General features: G+C 42.7%; 1 protein-coding gene across 1 annotated transcript in view; it reads left to right on the forward strand.

Moving 5' to 3' along the window:
- Positions 1-17807, forward strand: part of KCNH1 (potassium voltage-gated channel subfamily H member 1) — a 148837-nt gene that overhangs the window by 5780 nt on the left and 125250 nt on the right. The window contains exons 3-4 of the mRNA XM_026048408.1: positions 4698-4826; positions 12206-12324. Coding sequence (XP_025904193.1) covers positions 4698-4826; positions 12206-12324 — 248 coding nt within the window. The remainder of the gene's footprint in view (positions 1-4697; positions 4827-12205; positions 12325-17807) is intronic.

A 17807-nucleotide genomic window follows, 5' to 3' on the forward strand; every position in this document is an offset into this window, starting at 1 on the left:
GTTGAAATACCCAGGACTGGAAAAGAGGGAAGGGAAGAGTCAGCAGTATTTGTATTGCACCTGGGAAATGATAAAGTGCAGAGATTTCTACTGGAGAAGTAAGAAGTCTGGAGAAGATTTGGGACCTGAATGAAATCTCTTAAAATTGCTGTGCCTTTAAGGACCACCTGAAGCTCAGGCCTTTGCAGACCATTAGGAGCATCCAGTTCTGAGACTAGCTATGTAGTTTTGGTACCCCAAGACAGGCTGTTTCTGTAGGCAACTGGCAAGTTGGTTACACATTTTAATCTCTTCCCAGTTCACATTACGTCCCCATCAACTCCAAATTATCGTTCCTTTTCTAGCACAACTCGTCCCATTGCATTTCCCCGTTGATTCCAACAGAAGCCAACGTGGCTCACGAGTGTTTACGTCTTTGTTGTGTACTGGCATCATCTCTGAACTTCACCAGTGAGCGAGGTTGCCAAGACTGAACACAAAATGTAAATGAAAGCAGTGGTATTGTTGGAAACGCTGGTAAACAGTCGCTATGCGGCCGTACATCAATGCACACTGGGGCATAAAGCAATATTGCTCCTGTTTTGCTGTGAGGGCTCTGAAATATATGCTGCAGTTTTCCTCCATGCCTGAATAACCCGTAGACTGAATCTGAAAAAAACCCACATTTTTCATCAAAATAAGGTTGTTTGTGCCTCTTGCCAGTAGTGATTGTCTGGCTGAGCAGGGACATCCGCTTTGACACCAGGAGTATGAGGGCTGCCTGAAGGAGGTTGAAATTCTAGTTTCCGACCTGATTTATAACTGGTTTATACTTAGAGCTTTCCTGTTTAATAGTTAAATAAACTGTTTAATGTTTAAAAAGTAAAATTCTTCTGATAATTAAACTAGTATGCAGGAAAAGAATTGAGCACAGTCACAGCTTGGCTAAGTCTTTCAGCGTGTTCCCACAGCTCAGATCCCTGTTCTGCTATGACTAAGCTCCTGTGTAAAACCCATACAATGCAGCACCATGGGCACTCACTTTGTGATGGGATTCTTGCATCTGCTTATCCCCTACCCTCAAGAGAGACTAACAAGACAGTGGAGAATACACTGGAGGGAAAAAATCGGAGTGTTGGGGGCAGATAGAATGGCTTGATAGAGTTTCATGTCTGCCTATTTGTGCTGATACTCTTATGGTGGAAGGCCCATCTTGATCATCCCATCTTGATTCAACCTTCTGTCCTGGAACATCCCTTGTTTTCAGTGCTCTGGAAATACTAAAGGTACCCAAGTATTGCAGGCAACCAAATGGTCTTCTGCTTTTGACAGAAGCCAAGCAGATCTGGCTGTTTCCTGTCGGTGGGCAGATCTATAGGAAGTTCTAGGTATAACAGTGTAACAGTACGGCAGATAAAACAGTGTTAATTTCTTCCTTTTTTTAATATGAATAATGCAGTGGAGCAGTAGTACTCAAGGAAGTCAGAAAGGAAGAACTCCATTGATCGAAACTCCTTGCTGTGCAGCAACCTTCTACCACTTATCAGGAAGAGCCTTTCGTCTTGCTGCATTCAGAACGTGCTACAAACCCCTTGCAATAGCATCTCGTACCATAATCACAGACAGAATGAGATGAAAGTGCGCATCTCAGGTGCCAGAATAAGAGGACAAAATTGCATTTTTTTTTTTCAGTTTCTGAAATGTGTGCACAGCATCTTCAAAAGCAGGGTTGGAGCTGTGAGAGGCAGAGATGATGCTGAGTATGTAATTCAGCTTTAGTGCTATGAGGGTTAATATTACAAGCAGCCCGTAGCAGAATGGCTGTAGCTTGAAGTAATAAAACAATATGAAGTGTTGTGAGGGACAGGAAGAATACTCTGCTTGAAAGAGCTAGTTTGTGTAGGCTGTATGTGAAGGTCCTGGTCACTTAAAAAGGCCACTTAACTTGCGGTGTTAGTGAAGGCTGTTGGAGTGGGTAAAATAAAAAGTAATCGGGCATCAGCTGAAGGGTGTACACAAAGGCAAGACAGGGATTTGTTCAGCCTGACAATAGTTCTCATATGAAGATGGGAAGGACAAATGGAAGAAATGCAGATAGATCATTTTAGGAGCCCCTGAGAAAGGGGAATGTAGAGGACATTGCTGTCTTGCAAAACACTCTTGGCTTCTTTGTGGCAGAGTCTTCTAAGATGATTTCACTGCTGAATCTTTTCTTGCCTTTAGCCTTTTGTCTACTTATTTATTTTTCGGAATGGTGTGTTAAGGAACTCTCTTTCTCTTAAAAATACGTTGAGCCCGGAATACTTTTTTTTCTCTGTGGACATGATCCAGAAATGGCCAATCAGTAAACCATTCCATCTGGTTTACTCTGCTTTTTGAGTGGCAGCCTCTGTGCAACATGTGCCCTGCTCTTTGCAGAGGGGGCTGCCCATATGGCATGGAAGCCCAGCCAGGGTTTGACGCTGCCTGTGCTGTGCACGCACGGTGGGGTGGGTTCAGAGTTGAGCTTAATTTGTGGAAACTGTCCATGGGTCATGGAGATGCCCTGGCTTTCTGTGGCTAGAAAAGGCCCCAGAGCACAGAGTCTGGGAAGGAGCCAGGTGAGACACTGCTGGCAACGTGCTCTGTTGAAGCAGCACAGCAGGGAGAAAGCTGCCTTTGCCCTGCTGAAACACAACCTGGGAGCGGCCTGGGGCTTCCTTGCGCTGAGCTGGCAGTCAGGAAGATGTGGGCTCCCAGAGCCTGCGGTGTTTTCCTGAGCCCTCCAACCTGCTTGTACCTTCTGTGTAGTATTGTCACTAGCATCTTCTCAGCAGAAATGCAGAAAGGCAGGGCTGACTGACAGCTTCCTTCAGCAAGGTGCTCTGTCAAAGTGACAAGGAAAGAAGACAGTGACATCAGGGTCATTACCAGGGTGCATATTTTTCTGTGATGTACAGGCTTTAATCTCTTAAGGAGCTGCATTAGTAGTTAGAATCATAGAATGAATCATAGAATGCTTAAGGTTGGAAGGGACCTCAGAGGTCATCTAGTCCAACCTCCCTGCACACGCAGGGTCACCTAGAGCACGTGGCACAGGGCTGCATCCAAGCGGGTTTTAAAGATCTCCAAAGAAGGAGACTCCACAACCTCTCTGGGCAGCCTGTTCCAGGGCTCTGTCACCCTCACTGTCAAAAAGTGTTTTCTCAAGTTCCTGTGGAACTTTTGGTGCCTCAGCTTGTGGCTGTTTCCTCTAGTCCTATCACTGTCCACCACTGAAAAGAGGCCACCCCCTCCTCCTCACTGCCTCCCTTGAGGTATTTATACACGCTGATCAGGTCCCCCCTCAGCCTCCTCTTCTCCAGGCTGAACAGGCCCAGCTCCCTCAGCCTTTGCTCATATGGCAGATATTCCAGGCCCCTGATCATCCTGGTAGCCCTGCGCTGGACTCTCTCCAGCAGCTCCACATCCCTCTTGTACTGGGGAGCCCAGAACTGGACGCAGTACTCCAGATGTGGCTTCACCAGGGCTGAGTAGAGGGGGACGATCACCTCCCTCGACCTGCTGGAGACGCCCTTCTTAATGGATCCCGTTGGCCTTCTTGGCCACCAGGGCACACTGCCTTCTCATGGTCAACTTGTTGTCCACCATGACACCCAGGTCCCTCTCTGCGGGGCTGCTCTCCAATAGGTCAGCCCCTAATCTGTACTGGTGTCCGGGGTTATTCCTCCCCAAGTGCAGGACCCTGCACTTGCCCCTGTTGAACTTTATGAGATTTCTCGCCGCCCAGTCCTCCAGTCTGTCCAGGTCCCTCTGGATGGCAGCGTAGGCCTCAGGGCTATCAGCTACTCCTCCCAGTTTGGTATCATCAGCAAACTTGCTGAGGGAGCACTTCAGCCCTTCATCCAGGTCATTAATAAATAAATTGAACAGGGCCGGACCGAGGACCGACCCCCAGGGGACACCGCTAACAACTACAGGTCGCTAACTACAGTTCATTCACTGGAGTAACTCAAAAGGTATAGGTAACTCAAACACTGGAGTAACTCAAAAGGTATGTGCAATATGACTTACTGTTATTCACATTGCATGGCCTGGTCCTGATGGCTTTTTCAGTCCTGAATTCAGCGGCATTTCTCTTGTTCCACGCCACAGCAGGTATGAGCTGGCTCAGAAAAAGGCAGACTGAAAGGCAACTTGCAAAAACTTCCTTAGCATCCTCTCTTGCATGGGAGGCTCCGCAGGCTAGGCCAGAGCTCACAGAGCTCTTGTAACTGGCGTGGGCTGGCGTAGCAGGTGAGAGACACTGCTCCCTGACTGCAGGTAAGTACAAGGTCAAACCGGCCATACTTTTGAGCTGAGACACTCTGTGTTATGGCAAAATCTGAAATGATGGACACTCTTGGCCTGCCCTCAAAGCCTGGAAAGAGTCAGCAAGGCTGTCCTATGTGCGTACTCATAACATGCAGGGAACTCTTACCAGGAGATCTCAAAGCACTTCAACAGTGTATTTGCTTTGCAGAAGAAGGGTAGGAGTGAGTGATTCCCTAAGATTATCAAGCAGGCAGAACAGAGAACTTAAGAATTTTATATATAAATATATATATGTGTGTGTATGTGTGTGTATATGTAACTGAAGTAATGTTTATCAATGGCTGATTTTCAGGTGGAGACATCTAAACTATGACATTTATTGTTTTACCTACAATTGACCACCTTTTTGTTATGTTTGTCTACAGGAACACCGGTCTGGTTCTTTGTGAAAATCGCTCCAATTCGAAATGAGCAGGATAAAGTGGTTTTATTTCTTTGCACTTTCAATGATATAACAGCTTTCAAGCAGCCCATTGAGGATGATTCATGTAAAGGTTTGTCTTTTTCACAGTTACATATCTTTGTTCCTTCTTTTCATTTGACCTGGTCTTAAAATAGCTGAAATCCTGTAAATACCAAAGCCGGAGAATTAGACTTTGAAGCAACCTGTAGCTGTGCTGCTGAGGACTGTACGTGTGCAAGGAATGGTTGCCATCTTCCTAAGCAAGTTGCCCCAGGCCTGCACTGGGAGGGTTGATGGTCAAATAAATCTGCACGTGTTTCATGAGGTATGGTTTGCTTAGCACACTGCTGCTACCCTTCTTTCTAATTTCTCTATTAATCTGCACTCTAGCATGGCTTTCAAGTAAGCACAATGTTGCCAATGAGCCTCTTTGATATTAGAGGCCATTGAAAGGTCTTGGGCCCTGTCCGAATATTGCGTGACACTTTACACAAAAATGGATGTATTAACCCTGTCCGAGTCCAGCAAAGATTTGAATAATTTCATTTTGCTTGGATTGTCTTTGCTTACTGTTGTTATGGCGTTCCTTTATACTAAAATTTTGGACTAGTTTCCTTTGACGTCAGTGAAAAGATTCCCATCGACTTCATTTGAATTGGGTTCAAGCTGTCCTGGTGAGTGAAGTCGCACTGCTGGGTTTTGCTGTTGGCCCTTGGAGTTACACCCTGGAAGCAAACTTGGCAAGCCAGACAGGTTCAGGTTCTGTCAAAAAGGGAACTTTTGTGCCTACATGGAGATTGAGGCTTGTGTCCTCTGGGGAGAAAAAGACGTAAATTCTCTGGTTGTTTGCATTTTTGTAGTATTTAATAATATTTGTAGTATTAAATTAAACAGGAAACTTGCTATGAAGGTGAACTGATTTACATTTATTCTCAAAATGTTATTCTTTAAAAATGCAGCTTCCCAAAGTGGAAACACCTGTTATCATGAAAAAGGAAGCATAATCTTGACAAACATACCCTCTTCCAAGTTATATGGGTTATTTTCTTTTTTTTTTTCCTTTCTTATGTTCCTTGTTTGGACTTTCATTGCTTTAATAAAACTAAAATATGTGTTTTGCTGGAAAAGTTTGGTCTACAGTATTTTTTCCCACCTTTAGTCTTCACTGTGTTGTGATAAGGACAGCAAGGACAAACCATCGTGATGCAGTAAAGCTGCCTCTGGCTTATGTGCTGAGAGGGAAGGCCCTTGCTTCATTTGGTCAGTTGATAAGCAGAGCTTTAATTCAAAAGTTATAGCTCTGCCTTCACCCTTTGCTTCTGCAGAAGCTCCTTGGAGTGACAGTGATCAGCACTCTCAGCAAAAGAGGTTGTCCTTTACAGTGAACCTTGAGGAAGCATTTGAACTGTTTTGTTTGTCAGAGAAGTATATTGAAGGAAGAAAACACTAATAAAATCCTAGAAAGCTTCATTTTTGCTGGATCTTCAGATCATGTGTCAGAGTGCTGACTTGCAAAGGAGTTTATGTACTAAGTAAAATTTCTTCTGGCCCATGGAAACTGCCTAGGTGAGCCTGGTACAAAGTCACAGGCAGTGCAAGCAGAAGAGCCATGTGATTTAGAGGCCATTGATTCATGGCTCTGTGGTCTTTCCCTGAGTGGTGATGCTGTTTTATGTACAGAATAGTGTATATACTAAATGAGTCTTTCAAAAGCTGCTTCTGAATCTCCTAAAACTACGAAGTTGTGAGTTCATGCTGGCAGGCTTCACTCTCGCTGTATGCACAGCCTGGAAAAAGATGCAAGTGAAATTGCACGTTCCCTTCCATTATTTAACTTATCCTCTACTCCTTTCCCTCTGCTGCAAGTTGCTCTCTATGGACTAGCTTGGAATTTAATTGCATGCATCTCAGAAGGTGATACTGTGTTAGTCATTTAGTGGCTAGATGAGCAGTTCCTTAGGAAGAAAGAAGTATTCTTGCCAAACAATTAAAAGAATTTTGTATGCAGGACCTCCTCTCTAGTGTTAAATCTCGCTATGCTATTGCATACTGCAAAAGAGAAGACTGGAGGGTCAGACAACTGACTGTCTGCAGTGGGCTAAGGTTCATGCAGGAAAAAAAGGAAAAATGTTTTGGAAGAGCTAATAAAGATGAAAAAGCTAAGAAATGAGTAGTTCTAAAAAGGCACTGCTTTTATAGTCCTCAGCTGTGAGGAGGGTGTAATTGCTGCAGCGTCACCACCATTGCATAGGAAGGTCACAATGTGTTTTCGAAAGACAGTAATTTTTGTAGAAGTGTTTCTTATATTCCACAAAAAAAACCCAAAATCCTTCCAAGCTGAAAATCCCAAACTGTGCACTGTTTGCTTGAAACAATGGAAAACTCTTGGATTGAATCTCTTTTCCTCCTTTCATTTCAATTAGCATTTATTTTTGTTTGCTGTGAACATAAAAATCAGTTTGTTTAACCAAAATCAGTTTCACATACATATATTTGGTCAGAACCTGACCAGCTGCCCTGTATGTGCAGGTATTTTATTAAAGTGGGTGCTGTTTGTATAGTTGCAGGTGGACATGGCCTGAAGTATTTGAATTTTTCAGAGTCAGTGTCTGTATGTCTATGTATAGAAAAGTCTCCTGTGGTGGAAGGATGTGACTGATTTGAAACCCAGCTAATCTGTTAGACTGAAGCTGCTTGATTGTGCAGGTCTAACCTATCACCAAATGGTAATTTCAAGCATGATCGTTTGGCTACAAGTGATGGAGTGATTTCTTGAGTGAAAAGTCCTGAGGCCTAATGATAGATGACTGACTTCTATGGAAAAATTAAAATGCATCTCTTATCCAAAGATGACTCGGACAAAACCTGGAAGTCCTGCTATCATTTTTCATATTTTTTTATTAATAATAGCAGGCACCAGGATAGATAGATAAATAGTATTTCTAAAGTCATATAATAAGACTTTGTTTTTGTTATTTGGTTCAGATAATTTAGTAGAAGTTTATTTTATGACTGTCATGGCAGTTGAATTTGCTTTTAAATGCAGCTGCTTTAAAAATAGCACGTTCTAAATAAAACTGCCTAAAAATAGTGTCAGTGATGTTGGTGATATAATATTTTTTAAACAGTCTCTTTCCACTCTTCCTCTGTATGCTTGTCCCTTTAAAAAAATCAGGAAAAAAATAGGTTTACATGACTAGAACTAGGCAAAATCAAGTTAAGTCACTGCTAAATTTGGCTTCTGAAGTGATAGGTGACCTTTGTTGAATTTTAGAATATATGCTGTATCTGCATTCAATGCACTTTGTCTGTATGTGTGGGGTTTTTTTTTCCTCAGTTGGAGATACAACACACCAAGTACCAGATGTTTGAGAACAGTGTATAAAGTGGAGTGTATCATTTTATAAACACAGTAAATAGAATTTGTGTATGCAACTCGAATGACTAGTAAGAAGTTTTGCCTTAGCAAAGGATTTGCATGTGTGAATACAATATGCACATGTTCTATCCTGTTATATGGAAATTATGTTTTTGATTTTATGTTTTGCTTTGTTATTTTTGTTTTATAACAAAAAGGTGCTATCCCATTCGATATCACTGAACCATATGTGCAAAGATTGTTAGCCTCTTAGCTCTTGTTACCTCTTGTGTTTTGTAGTGATCATCAGCTATCATCTCCTCTGCAGAAGCAGTTTCATTTCATTTAGTGATTGTATTGTCTTTTGTGTCACAAGCAGGACTGTACAAGTATTTCCCCCTTCCCCTTCCCATATTCCAACCTTCTTTTTCTTTTTCTTTCCTTCTGTTTCTATACTTTTCATTGCTGTCTAAATTTTTGTTCTGTTCTAAAAGTTGCATTTATGTCATTAGAGAAGGTATTTCAGTTATTTTAATTGTTATGCTTTACTTTCGTCTAGATGAAATGTCTTCTTTCTTTAAAAAACAAAAAGAAACAAATGAAAAGAAAATGGAAAGAATATTAAAAATCTTGGTATGCTTTTTAAGTCCAGATAGAAAAAATAAGAGCATTTTAGTCATAGTGCTTTGAAGGGAGGCAGCGTTCAGGCTGTAGAGAGGCCTGATGGATGTGGGCAGCAGCCATGGCTGTGCACGAAGGTAAAGGTAGTTTGGGCAGAGATGTTTTCCTCAAGTTCAGACTTTCCTGTGGGAAAGCAGGCTGCCCTGTTGCTTGTAGTGATAGACACTTGATAGGACTTATTCTCTAGCAGGCAGTAGCATCTTGGTCTCAGTGTAGGGCTGGGGTAAGTCGTGGATCAGCAACCTCATAACAAGCATCCTGTAACTCCCATAGCTTGTAATGGTTGAATTTGTGAGTCACCAAGATCAAATAGAAGAGAGTGGTAGGAAACAACCCTTATTGTTTATGTTCTCTTCTGTGGTTTAAATATAAAGTCCATTATGTGGCCTGTCTCCATGGGATAAATACCTGACCTGCTGTAGGCTGCATCTTCCTTCAGGCTCTGAAAGGGCAAACTTCAGTAAATTCAATAGAGATGACAGTCTTTTTAGCAGTCTTAAGCATCATTCAATGGGATTAGCATTGTGTCTTTTTCATTTTCTTGTATTTCACTATTTCAGGCATTTCATCACAAAGGAACGTGTAGCGGGCTCCCATGTGCTCCCAGTATATGGGGAGTTAGGGTTTCGCTCTCACGCCTGCTAGCAGTGGGTCAGCCCTGAAGCAGAAGCCGTCACCGCACGTTGGTCAGCAGTGTCCGAGCTGCACAGGCTGCTGCTCCGGGCAGCCTCCTGCCTGGGCACCTGTGTTCCTTTCACTTTAGAGTTCGGAGCACGTGGGTAAAAGACCTCGTGCTGCTTTGTGGAACACATTACCTCTCACTTGGGCACTCCCAGGTGGGATCTGGGCTCAGGAAGTGCTTGCAGGAGTTGCTGAGGAGCGAGGAATAGGTTAAGCTCTGCCTTTTCAGAGCAGGGGAGTCCTGGAGGAGCTCGGTCCTTACAGTACTCAGTATTCATCGCCTCAAGCCAGGCCTCAGACATGCTGTCACGGCTTTTGTGACAGAAGGCTCCATAGAGGAAAGGAAGCATCCTTTCCATTCTCACTCATGGGGTTTGTGTCTGCATAACTCAGTTAATAGAAAACTCACTGAAACAAAATAAAAATACACTGGTTGTTTTCCGGCTGTATTTGAATCAAAGTTTGAATCTTCCCAGAAAATGAACCCGCCAGACTGTTCTGGGCTGGTGAAGGTGGCTGTCCATATTAGGTGGTGTTACCCGTTTCGTATGTGTGCTAAGGGCGGCAGACCTGGAGCTCCCGCACGGAGCTAGAACCTGCTGTCTGTTGGTGGTCGGGGCTCTGCTCCGGCCGGCCGCGCGCCGCTGCGGAGGCCTCGCTTCAGCACCATGGCCAGCATGGAGGGCTGCCAACGGCTCCGCTCGGATCCTGCGTCTTTCCCGTTTGGAAAATTGGGTTATTTCCTTCGAACAAATCCCCCTCATGCCTCATCAGCCCATCTGCACATCAGCAGAACTCTGCTAGCACTGATAGCCCTCTCCGTTGCTTCTGTAAGACAGGAGCGACTCTGTGGAAGGAACTGTAGTGATACCAGCATAAAAGTTTTATGAAAGTGAAAGTTTAGGTTAGCAAAAATTGTAGCTGCCTTAGGTGCCCACAGGCAATTCTGATTTATATTGACTGAGGACTGGCCATTATGAATATGAATGGCTTCTCCCACCTGATCCTTATTTATTTATTTATTCATTTTAAATCTCTACTGACTTCAGCAGGAAAGTAGCAGGGCCGTCAGGCCTCAGGCTACCAGTTGGAGTTGAAGTTTTTCATGTACCATTGTACATGAAAAAAATATTCTGTATTAATTTATCATGATAAGAAAAAAAAACTTCTGTGAAAATGTATTGTGAAAAATCCAGAGCTTTGAGTCAGGTCTAGAGTAGGTATAAGCTGAACTCAATAGTGAATTTTTGCAGGTGATTTGTTTCTCTGAGAAGTACTCCTGTATAGGAGCTGAATCTATATGGACTTCTTAGGAGATATCTGGCCTAACTGGAAATCATATAATCTACTTGTGGTTGAATACTGCCAGAAAGAGTTAATTAATTATATTCAGCTACTAAATCACTAGCTCCAGACTTCCTTTAAAATGTACCTTAAGGCTTGAGAAAAACATATGAGAATTTATTCCTGTTTTTGGAGCTGTATTATAGAGCTATATAGTAGGTAACAATTCATTTTTTTCATATCTTGGGAGGAGAAAATGCCAAATTGCCTTTTCAGGTGTGCTGTGGGAGGTCTTGTCCAATACCAGATTCATAGAACTTGCTTATTTTTGATGCTTATCTCTTATGTTAGCAAATACGTTCTTGCAAACTCCATTGCAGTGACGTATGTAACAAGGATATGTTTTAGAGTACTAGTCACTATTTTATCCACTCAAGTCCTTGCACTTGTCATAGATAGCTTGCAGGATAAGCTACCGCCTGGTCTTTACAAATAGTAATTTCTAATAGTATCACTTGTTCTGGTAATGAAATGGTAATGGGGAGCAAGGCTTTTCCAGAAGCAGGATCGCATTAAGCACCGAGTCTGTGAAGTACCGAGTGTCCTCAGCTGGAGTAGGAGGTGGGACGGATCAACAGCATTTTCCAAGCACTGGAGATGCTTCCAAATGCACTCATAGTTTCATTTTTTCTTTCTTTTTTTGAGCACCAAAAGTATCTGGATGCCTGCTCTGCCTGACTTTCTGTTATGGTAAAGTGCTGCTCATAAAGACTGTATTTATAACTAGCTCTTGAGACTGTTGTTCAGGACCTTTTTGAGGGGTATTTGAAATGACTGTAAAAAAAAATATGTTCTGAATTAAAATTCAGCATATGAGTTCTCTGACAGAATCTGCTAAATATTTTATTAGTTTGAGAAAAGTCACAGCTTTTTTTTAGAGAGAATAAAATAAATGATTTTGTTTCATTTTGTCTGTTTTGCTTTATAATGTGTGATGTCTCTTTCTCTGCTTATACCAAAGCTTATGCTCCATACATTGCTTGATACATCTGAGATTAAATTCAACTGCTATAGGCAGATGTAATTCTCACTGTGTCTGGTTCTAATCTTAGCTCCTGATTAGTCTGGAGTGTCTTCTGTAGTGGTGTGAGATTCAAATCTGGTCACTGAACTCAATAAAAGATTATTGCAGAGCGGACATTTATCCTTAGAGATGATGTAGTTCATGTTACAGCATGGCACTCTAATACAGCCATTGAATACAAAGTCCGTGTCATCTATTTTGTGACTTTCTTTTCTATGGTGTTTGGTTAAATTATATGCCCTTGTGGTCAGTACAAAGGCAGACTGCTCTATTGTAAACATCATCATCTTTATTTATTATTTATTATTTATTTATTAGGAGAGGTTTTATTTAGTACACTTGCAGGTTTTGTAACGCTCACAATCTTGCTTATTCTCTCGAGGCTGGGGCAAGTTTGCCCGCTTGACGCGCGCCCTCACGAGCAGCCGAGGCGTCCTGCAGCAGCTCGCGCCAAGCGTGCAGAAGGGAGAGAACGTCCACAAGCACTCGCGGCTCGCTGAGGTAACGGCTCCTTTCCCCGCGAAGCCCTGATGAGGCGCGCTTACCCTTTGTGAGTCCGGGCCAGGTGCTCTCTGGCCTCCTTTGCCCTGGAGATCTGGAGTCCGGGGTCAGGCACGGGAGCTCGGGGGGGCCTCACGTATGCTGTGTCCTGGGACTGTGGCAGTGTTCAGAAGCCCTTGTGTAAACAAATTGTAATTTTGGGTTCCATATCTCAACAGCATCTTACAATGCTGTTACTATGAAAATAATGCTTTGGACCTTTTTGCTCTTTTTTATTTCTGCTTGCTTCCGGGGATCTCAGCGTTAGTAGAATCTTGGACTAATCACTTGAGTAACACAGAGGTGAGAATACAATGGCTGGTACAGAAGGAATTTCTGGAGATTCGTTGCTCTTATAAAGGGCTGAGTTGGTTGGCAAGGCTTGGGAAACAAGCAGGAGCACAGGAAATCTGAAGGGCTGTCTTTCTGAAGATGGTGCAATGTTGAGGGCACATCTTCATTACCAGCTTCTGTTCCATCATCCCCCTTTTCTGCCATTACTCACCCACTATAGTTTAGAGTTGTAAATTCTTCCAGTATTAAAATTAGCTAGATGAACAGCTTGGCTCTTGACGGAACCTAACTCAGTGTTACTAGAAATGTGCCCTGTAAGAATATGACCTAATCCTTCCCTTTATTTATAGTTTTGTTTTGTTTTAGTAGCACCCCAATATGTGTTACAAACTGGTTAAAATATTTAATTATTGCTTTTATGGACAGAACAGCTATGAGAGGCAACACTGTGCACAGTTTAGACAAGTGCAGCTTTGACATCTGGTCCGTACAGGTCACAAGGTTTTGAGAAGAGGCTACCCAAAGTGTTAGGGCTTCAGGGCTCTAGGGCTTTGTTAGGGCTCCACCACGAGGGGGAGAGGCAGTCTCAGGTTTCCTGCAGTTGTCTCCTGGGTCATTAGCAGGGGCACCTTCCTATAGGGACAGCTTAGTAAAAGTCTTGCTCTGCTGCAGCTGAAGGTCTAGGCCAATATAATGTGGCACTTCTGAGTCACCTACTGCTGTCAATGCCATGGCAGCAGCTGCTGCTCTTGACAATACTGCACTGTTCCAGTATGGCTGGGTCATACTGGGTCACACTAGCGAAGGGGAAGGTCAGACACTCAGAGGGTCACTACGTGGTGCTAGCAGTGAGCACCATGTGATTATCTGGTTTTCACCCTAAGGTTTCTTTTTAGTGCCCTAGGATTTGGGGCACTCTCCCTCTTAATTTAACTCCCATAGTCTGCCCAATTCTATGTGTTCATCTAAAACATTTCAAAGGCACAGCAGCAAATAATCTTTCCTTCTTTTTATATGTCTACCCATGAATTTTAATTCTTGCAAGAATGTAGGCAGTAGAGCATAAGGCGAAGAGTCTGTCTAAGGTTATTCAGTTTGTCTCACTGAGCTTCAGCCTGCATTGAGGAGGCTACATAACACTGATACTTCTTGCTGGCTAGTGTGGTCAACAATCTTTTGCAAATGTTCTGGCTGGTACAGCTAATGGGTTCATTACAAATCATAAAGGCCAAGTATATAGTTTACATGTGCAAATTATATATAATGACATTGCAGTTGTTATCTTAAAAAGAACATTAGCCTCAAATGTGATATTAGATGTCTCGTTGTACAGCTGCTGTAATTCTACTGAAGTCATCAGAACTACACTAGAGAACAGCAGCGTGCAGATAACCATACAGACAGGCCCACTTTTCTTCCCTTGAAGATAGATGAGTTGGCAGCTTCATCATCTAGAAAGGACTCCTGGTAATATTCCAAGTGGGATATCTTAGCTGGTCCTCTTTGTATTATCAAATCTGGTTTCTTCCTCTCTGCAGTAACCTATTTGAAATCTTAAGTTCAAATTAAAATGCATCCTTTTACTTACTTACCCTGGCACTTCATGTTAATCTTGTTTGCCCCCGAAGGCTGTTCATTAATTGGCAGATTATTAGTGTTGCTGCTAGTCCACTATTAGTTATCCTTTTGAAGAGCTGAGGACCCAGCCTTATCCTAGAATCTGATTAGGGCTAGATGTTATACAAACATGAACCTGCCTCAAGGGCTTACAGCGTGTAATTATTTATAATAAATTACTTCAAAAAAAGTGTTATGTTGATGATAAGCAATTTTGTTTTATCCATGATCTAAGGATAGCAGAAGTAGCCTCTGTTTAAAACCTCAACCTCTGACTTTTGCCAATTTGCTTAGATTTCTCTAGCCTTAGTTCTATAAGAGCAATCAAATGGAAAGTGCTTAAATTTATTGTTCAGGTAATGTGAGGTACCTGTGCAAGTATATTTTCAATGAGATGAAAAGTAATTAATAAGATTTTGGTGGCTTCATCACTAAGGAGCTGGCTGTAGGCTGCATTCTTCCTGGCCACTGCACAGTGTGTATGTCCTTTGCACACAAGGTATTGCCTGGTGCCTGCCGTATCTTTACTAGGCAGTTCTGGATAAAAAAGGTCATAATTTTAAAATTGCAATACTTATGAGAAGTAAAAGTAGAAAAATTATAATAGTGTGTAGTACTACTGCTTAATAAAGGGCCTTCCACCATTCTTATTGTAAATCCTGTTTAGCAGAGGCTTGTAACTGTCCCTAAAATCTACTTCAGGCTGAGATGTAGCACCTCGTTCTTGGTTTGGGGGCAACTTGTGCAGATGCCTGTGAGAACAAAAACAAGAGAAAATAAGAGAAATCAAACATATGCATTGCAAGCAAAAAGGGTGAATATATATATATATATTTAGTTATGCAGTCTTAAATACTTCATTGTAACCACTTGTTGAACTCCTTTGAGTCCTGGTGATGTATTTGCCATTTTTAAAGCAAATTGAGAATTAAAAATTTTTTATTTTGTGTTAAGTTAAACAATGAATGTGGCAAACTCCTAGTGAAATTTGTCATTTCTGCTTTTAAAATAGTATTTTCTGCCTTTAAAGAGCTATTAAAGCATCATTCATCATTACCACAAATAATAACTGCAGATAATACAACAGTAGTGGCTGATGAATCATAAGTAATTTGAATAATACTTGCATTAATAACATTCTGCAACGAGTAATTCTTTTATTGTGGTATAACTGAATAATGGGGAAAAAAAATCTTCCAGAACAGGGCTATTTCAATTATTGAAAATGACAGTAATGAAATATTTTCTTAATGAAAATGGGTGGAAGCCGAGTACATTGGTGTATGTGGTTGCTTACATTTTCTTAATAACTACTTTCGTGTTCATCTTGTGGGTTTTCCTCCTGTCCAGGAGGAGAAGTATCTCGGCAAGCAGTGTGGATGTGGTTGTTTCATGGGGCTGGGGGAACCTCACACGTGGCTGCTCCCGTGAATGTTGCCCTTCAGGCTGGCGCCCTCCTCGCCAGCGGTTGGAGGAGGGCGGCAAGGGCAGCTGGGTGGAGGGCAGCGGGTGCTCGCTCCTCTCTGCGAGTACTGTGAGGAGAGAGGGGAGATGCAGGCCTTCATCTCCGGGTCACCTGGGGGGGATACGTGTCTGGGAGGATGGTAGCCGGACAGTGTGGCCCTCGGTGTGAAACGTGGAGACAAGGGCTCTTCAGCACTAAGCTCTGCGGAGCATCTTCCGTTATTTTTGCAGAGCAATGAACTCTCTTGTTGCAGCTAATGATAGAAGTGTGCTGTTGTTTTCTGAGAAAAGTCAGTTTTATTAGAGGTTTTCTTTTTTTTTCCTCCCTTTCGTCAATGGCGCCTTTGAAAGCCCTGGGCTGGTAGTCTTGGAGACTGCAAGACTTTTGCTAATCTGTAAAGCAAATTGCCTTTGCAGGCAGAGGTGGTGTGAGCTAAGCCAGAGCCTTTCTTGCATCTCAGCCATTGAAGTGGATGGGTCATCCCTCCGAGGGTGCTGGTGAGCTACTGGGGTGCTTTTACAAGGTGCTCATTAGGGAGGGGGTGAAAGGGAGCCAGAGCTACAACCTGTCACCCCATCCCACCTGAGCAAAAGGCTGGAGACACCCCAGGCTTGCTTCAAGTGGTTTTCCTCACGTGCAAGTGACTGCCATCCTGTGTCATTCCCAGATTCCCATCTCCTGCCATGTCCCCAGCCTCTTGCTGCACCCACATGCTGGTGCACGGCCGTCTAGTAGAGACTAGGTGAAGCTCAGGCCTTTGGTCAGACTTAACTAGAGGCCCTGGGGTGGTAGAGAAGCTTTAGAGGTGGAAGAGTATTAATATAATCCATAAGCTCTCAGATATTTTGGACATGTACTTCCTAAACAGAAGGGGAAGGGGACGTTGATTCTTTTGTATTTCTGTGCTGCAGCCCTTTGAATCACAAACAAGTTAGGGAAGAAGCTTTGCACGTCATGACATTTTAAAACACTCAAGTGATGAAGTTGTTCATTTTATTAATGATTCAGAACTAGAATCTTTTTCTCTCCGCATTCAGTTTTACATCCGTGCTGTTCCACTAGCTTACTGGAGTCTTTTCTGATTTCTTTTTAGCAAACTAATGGATACCATAATTTAGCTCATTCCTTATTTGCTAAGTAGGAATTGTTCTCACCTTTCCTATTATTCAGGTATGTGTGAGAGCATTAGTATGTTTCTTAGTAACTTTAGTTTTCAGGATGCAAATCTTTACCAAGTTCCTGGATGGCTAAAATGGAGTGTTTGTTAATTTGTGGTCTGGAACTTAAAGTTCGGTATGTATAAGAAGAAACAATGATTTCACATTGTAAGAAGTGGTAAAAATTAATGAGGCCATATACATTTCCTATACTGACTAGATCTTAGTATTGGAACTAAAATCCACTTCACTGACACCAAAATACTATTCAGTGTTGGAAAGTACTTGCATTTGCTAATCAGTTATTTCGTTGATTGAAATATGCACAGGATTCTCCTTGCCCAGTGAAGCATATTTAAGGCTTTGGATCTTTGTAGCCCAATTCTCCTTTGTAGCCCAGTGCTTTTTAAGTGATCCATGTGCAGCTCCTATGGGATGGCAGGAGGCTCCGCAGTGCCACTCTTTGGCTAGAGCTTTTGCCAAGAGAAGATACCTCGACATCAGTAGCTTCAAACAAGCCCGAAGGGAACATGGCCAGGTCAGAAGGCAACCTGCATGTCTTCCAGTCGCTAGCAGTGACTTCGGCAGACTGCAGCAACTGGCACGGCCACCTGCAGAGAGGAGACCTCTTCTATCTTCTATGACTTCCAGCTCCCCTCACCACAAGACCACTTCTTTCTGTAGCATGGAGAGCTGCAAGCAAGCAGCTTATGTAGCATGGAGAACCTGGGTGAATCAGGGCTCAGATGTGCTGGAATACTTTCCGCTGAGGGAGCCAGGTCTGAATCCTGGTCTGATCTGCCAGGGTCCAGCACAGCATGGCTTTGCTTGCTCATTTTCATTCTAGAAGCTCAGAGAAACAAAACTATTAAATTTTACACTTTTTTTTCCCCCTCAGAGTGTTGCTGTCC

The sequence above is a fragment of the Nothoprocta perdicaria genome, unplaced genomic scaffold, assembly GCF_003342845.1.
Source record: "Nothoprocta perdicaria isolate Ctin4 unplaced genomic scaffold, notPer1 scaffold_54, whole genome shotgun sequence".
NCBI lineage: Eukaryota > Metazoa > Chordata > Aves > Tinamiformes > Tinamidae > Nothoprocta > Nothoprocta perdicaria.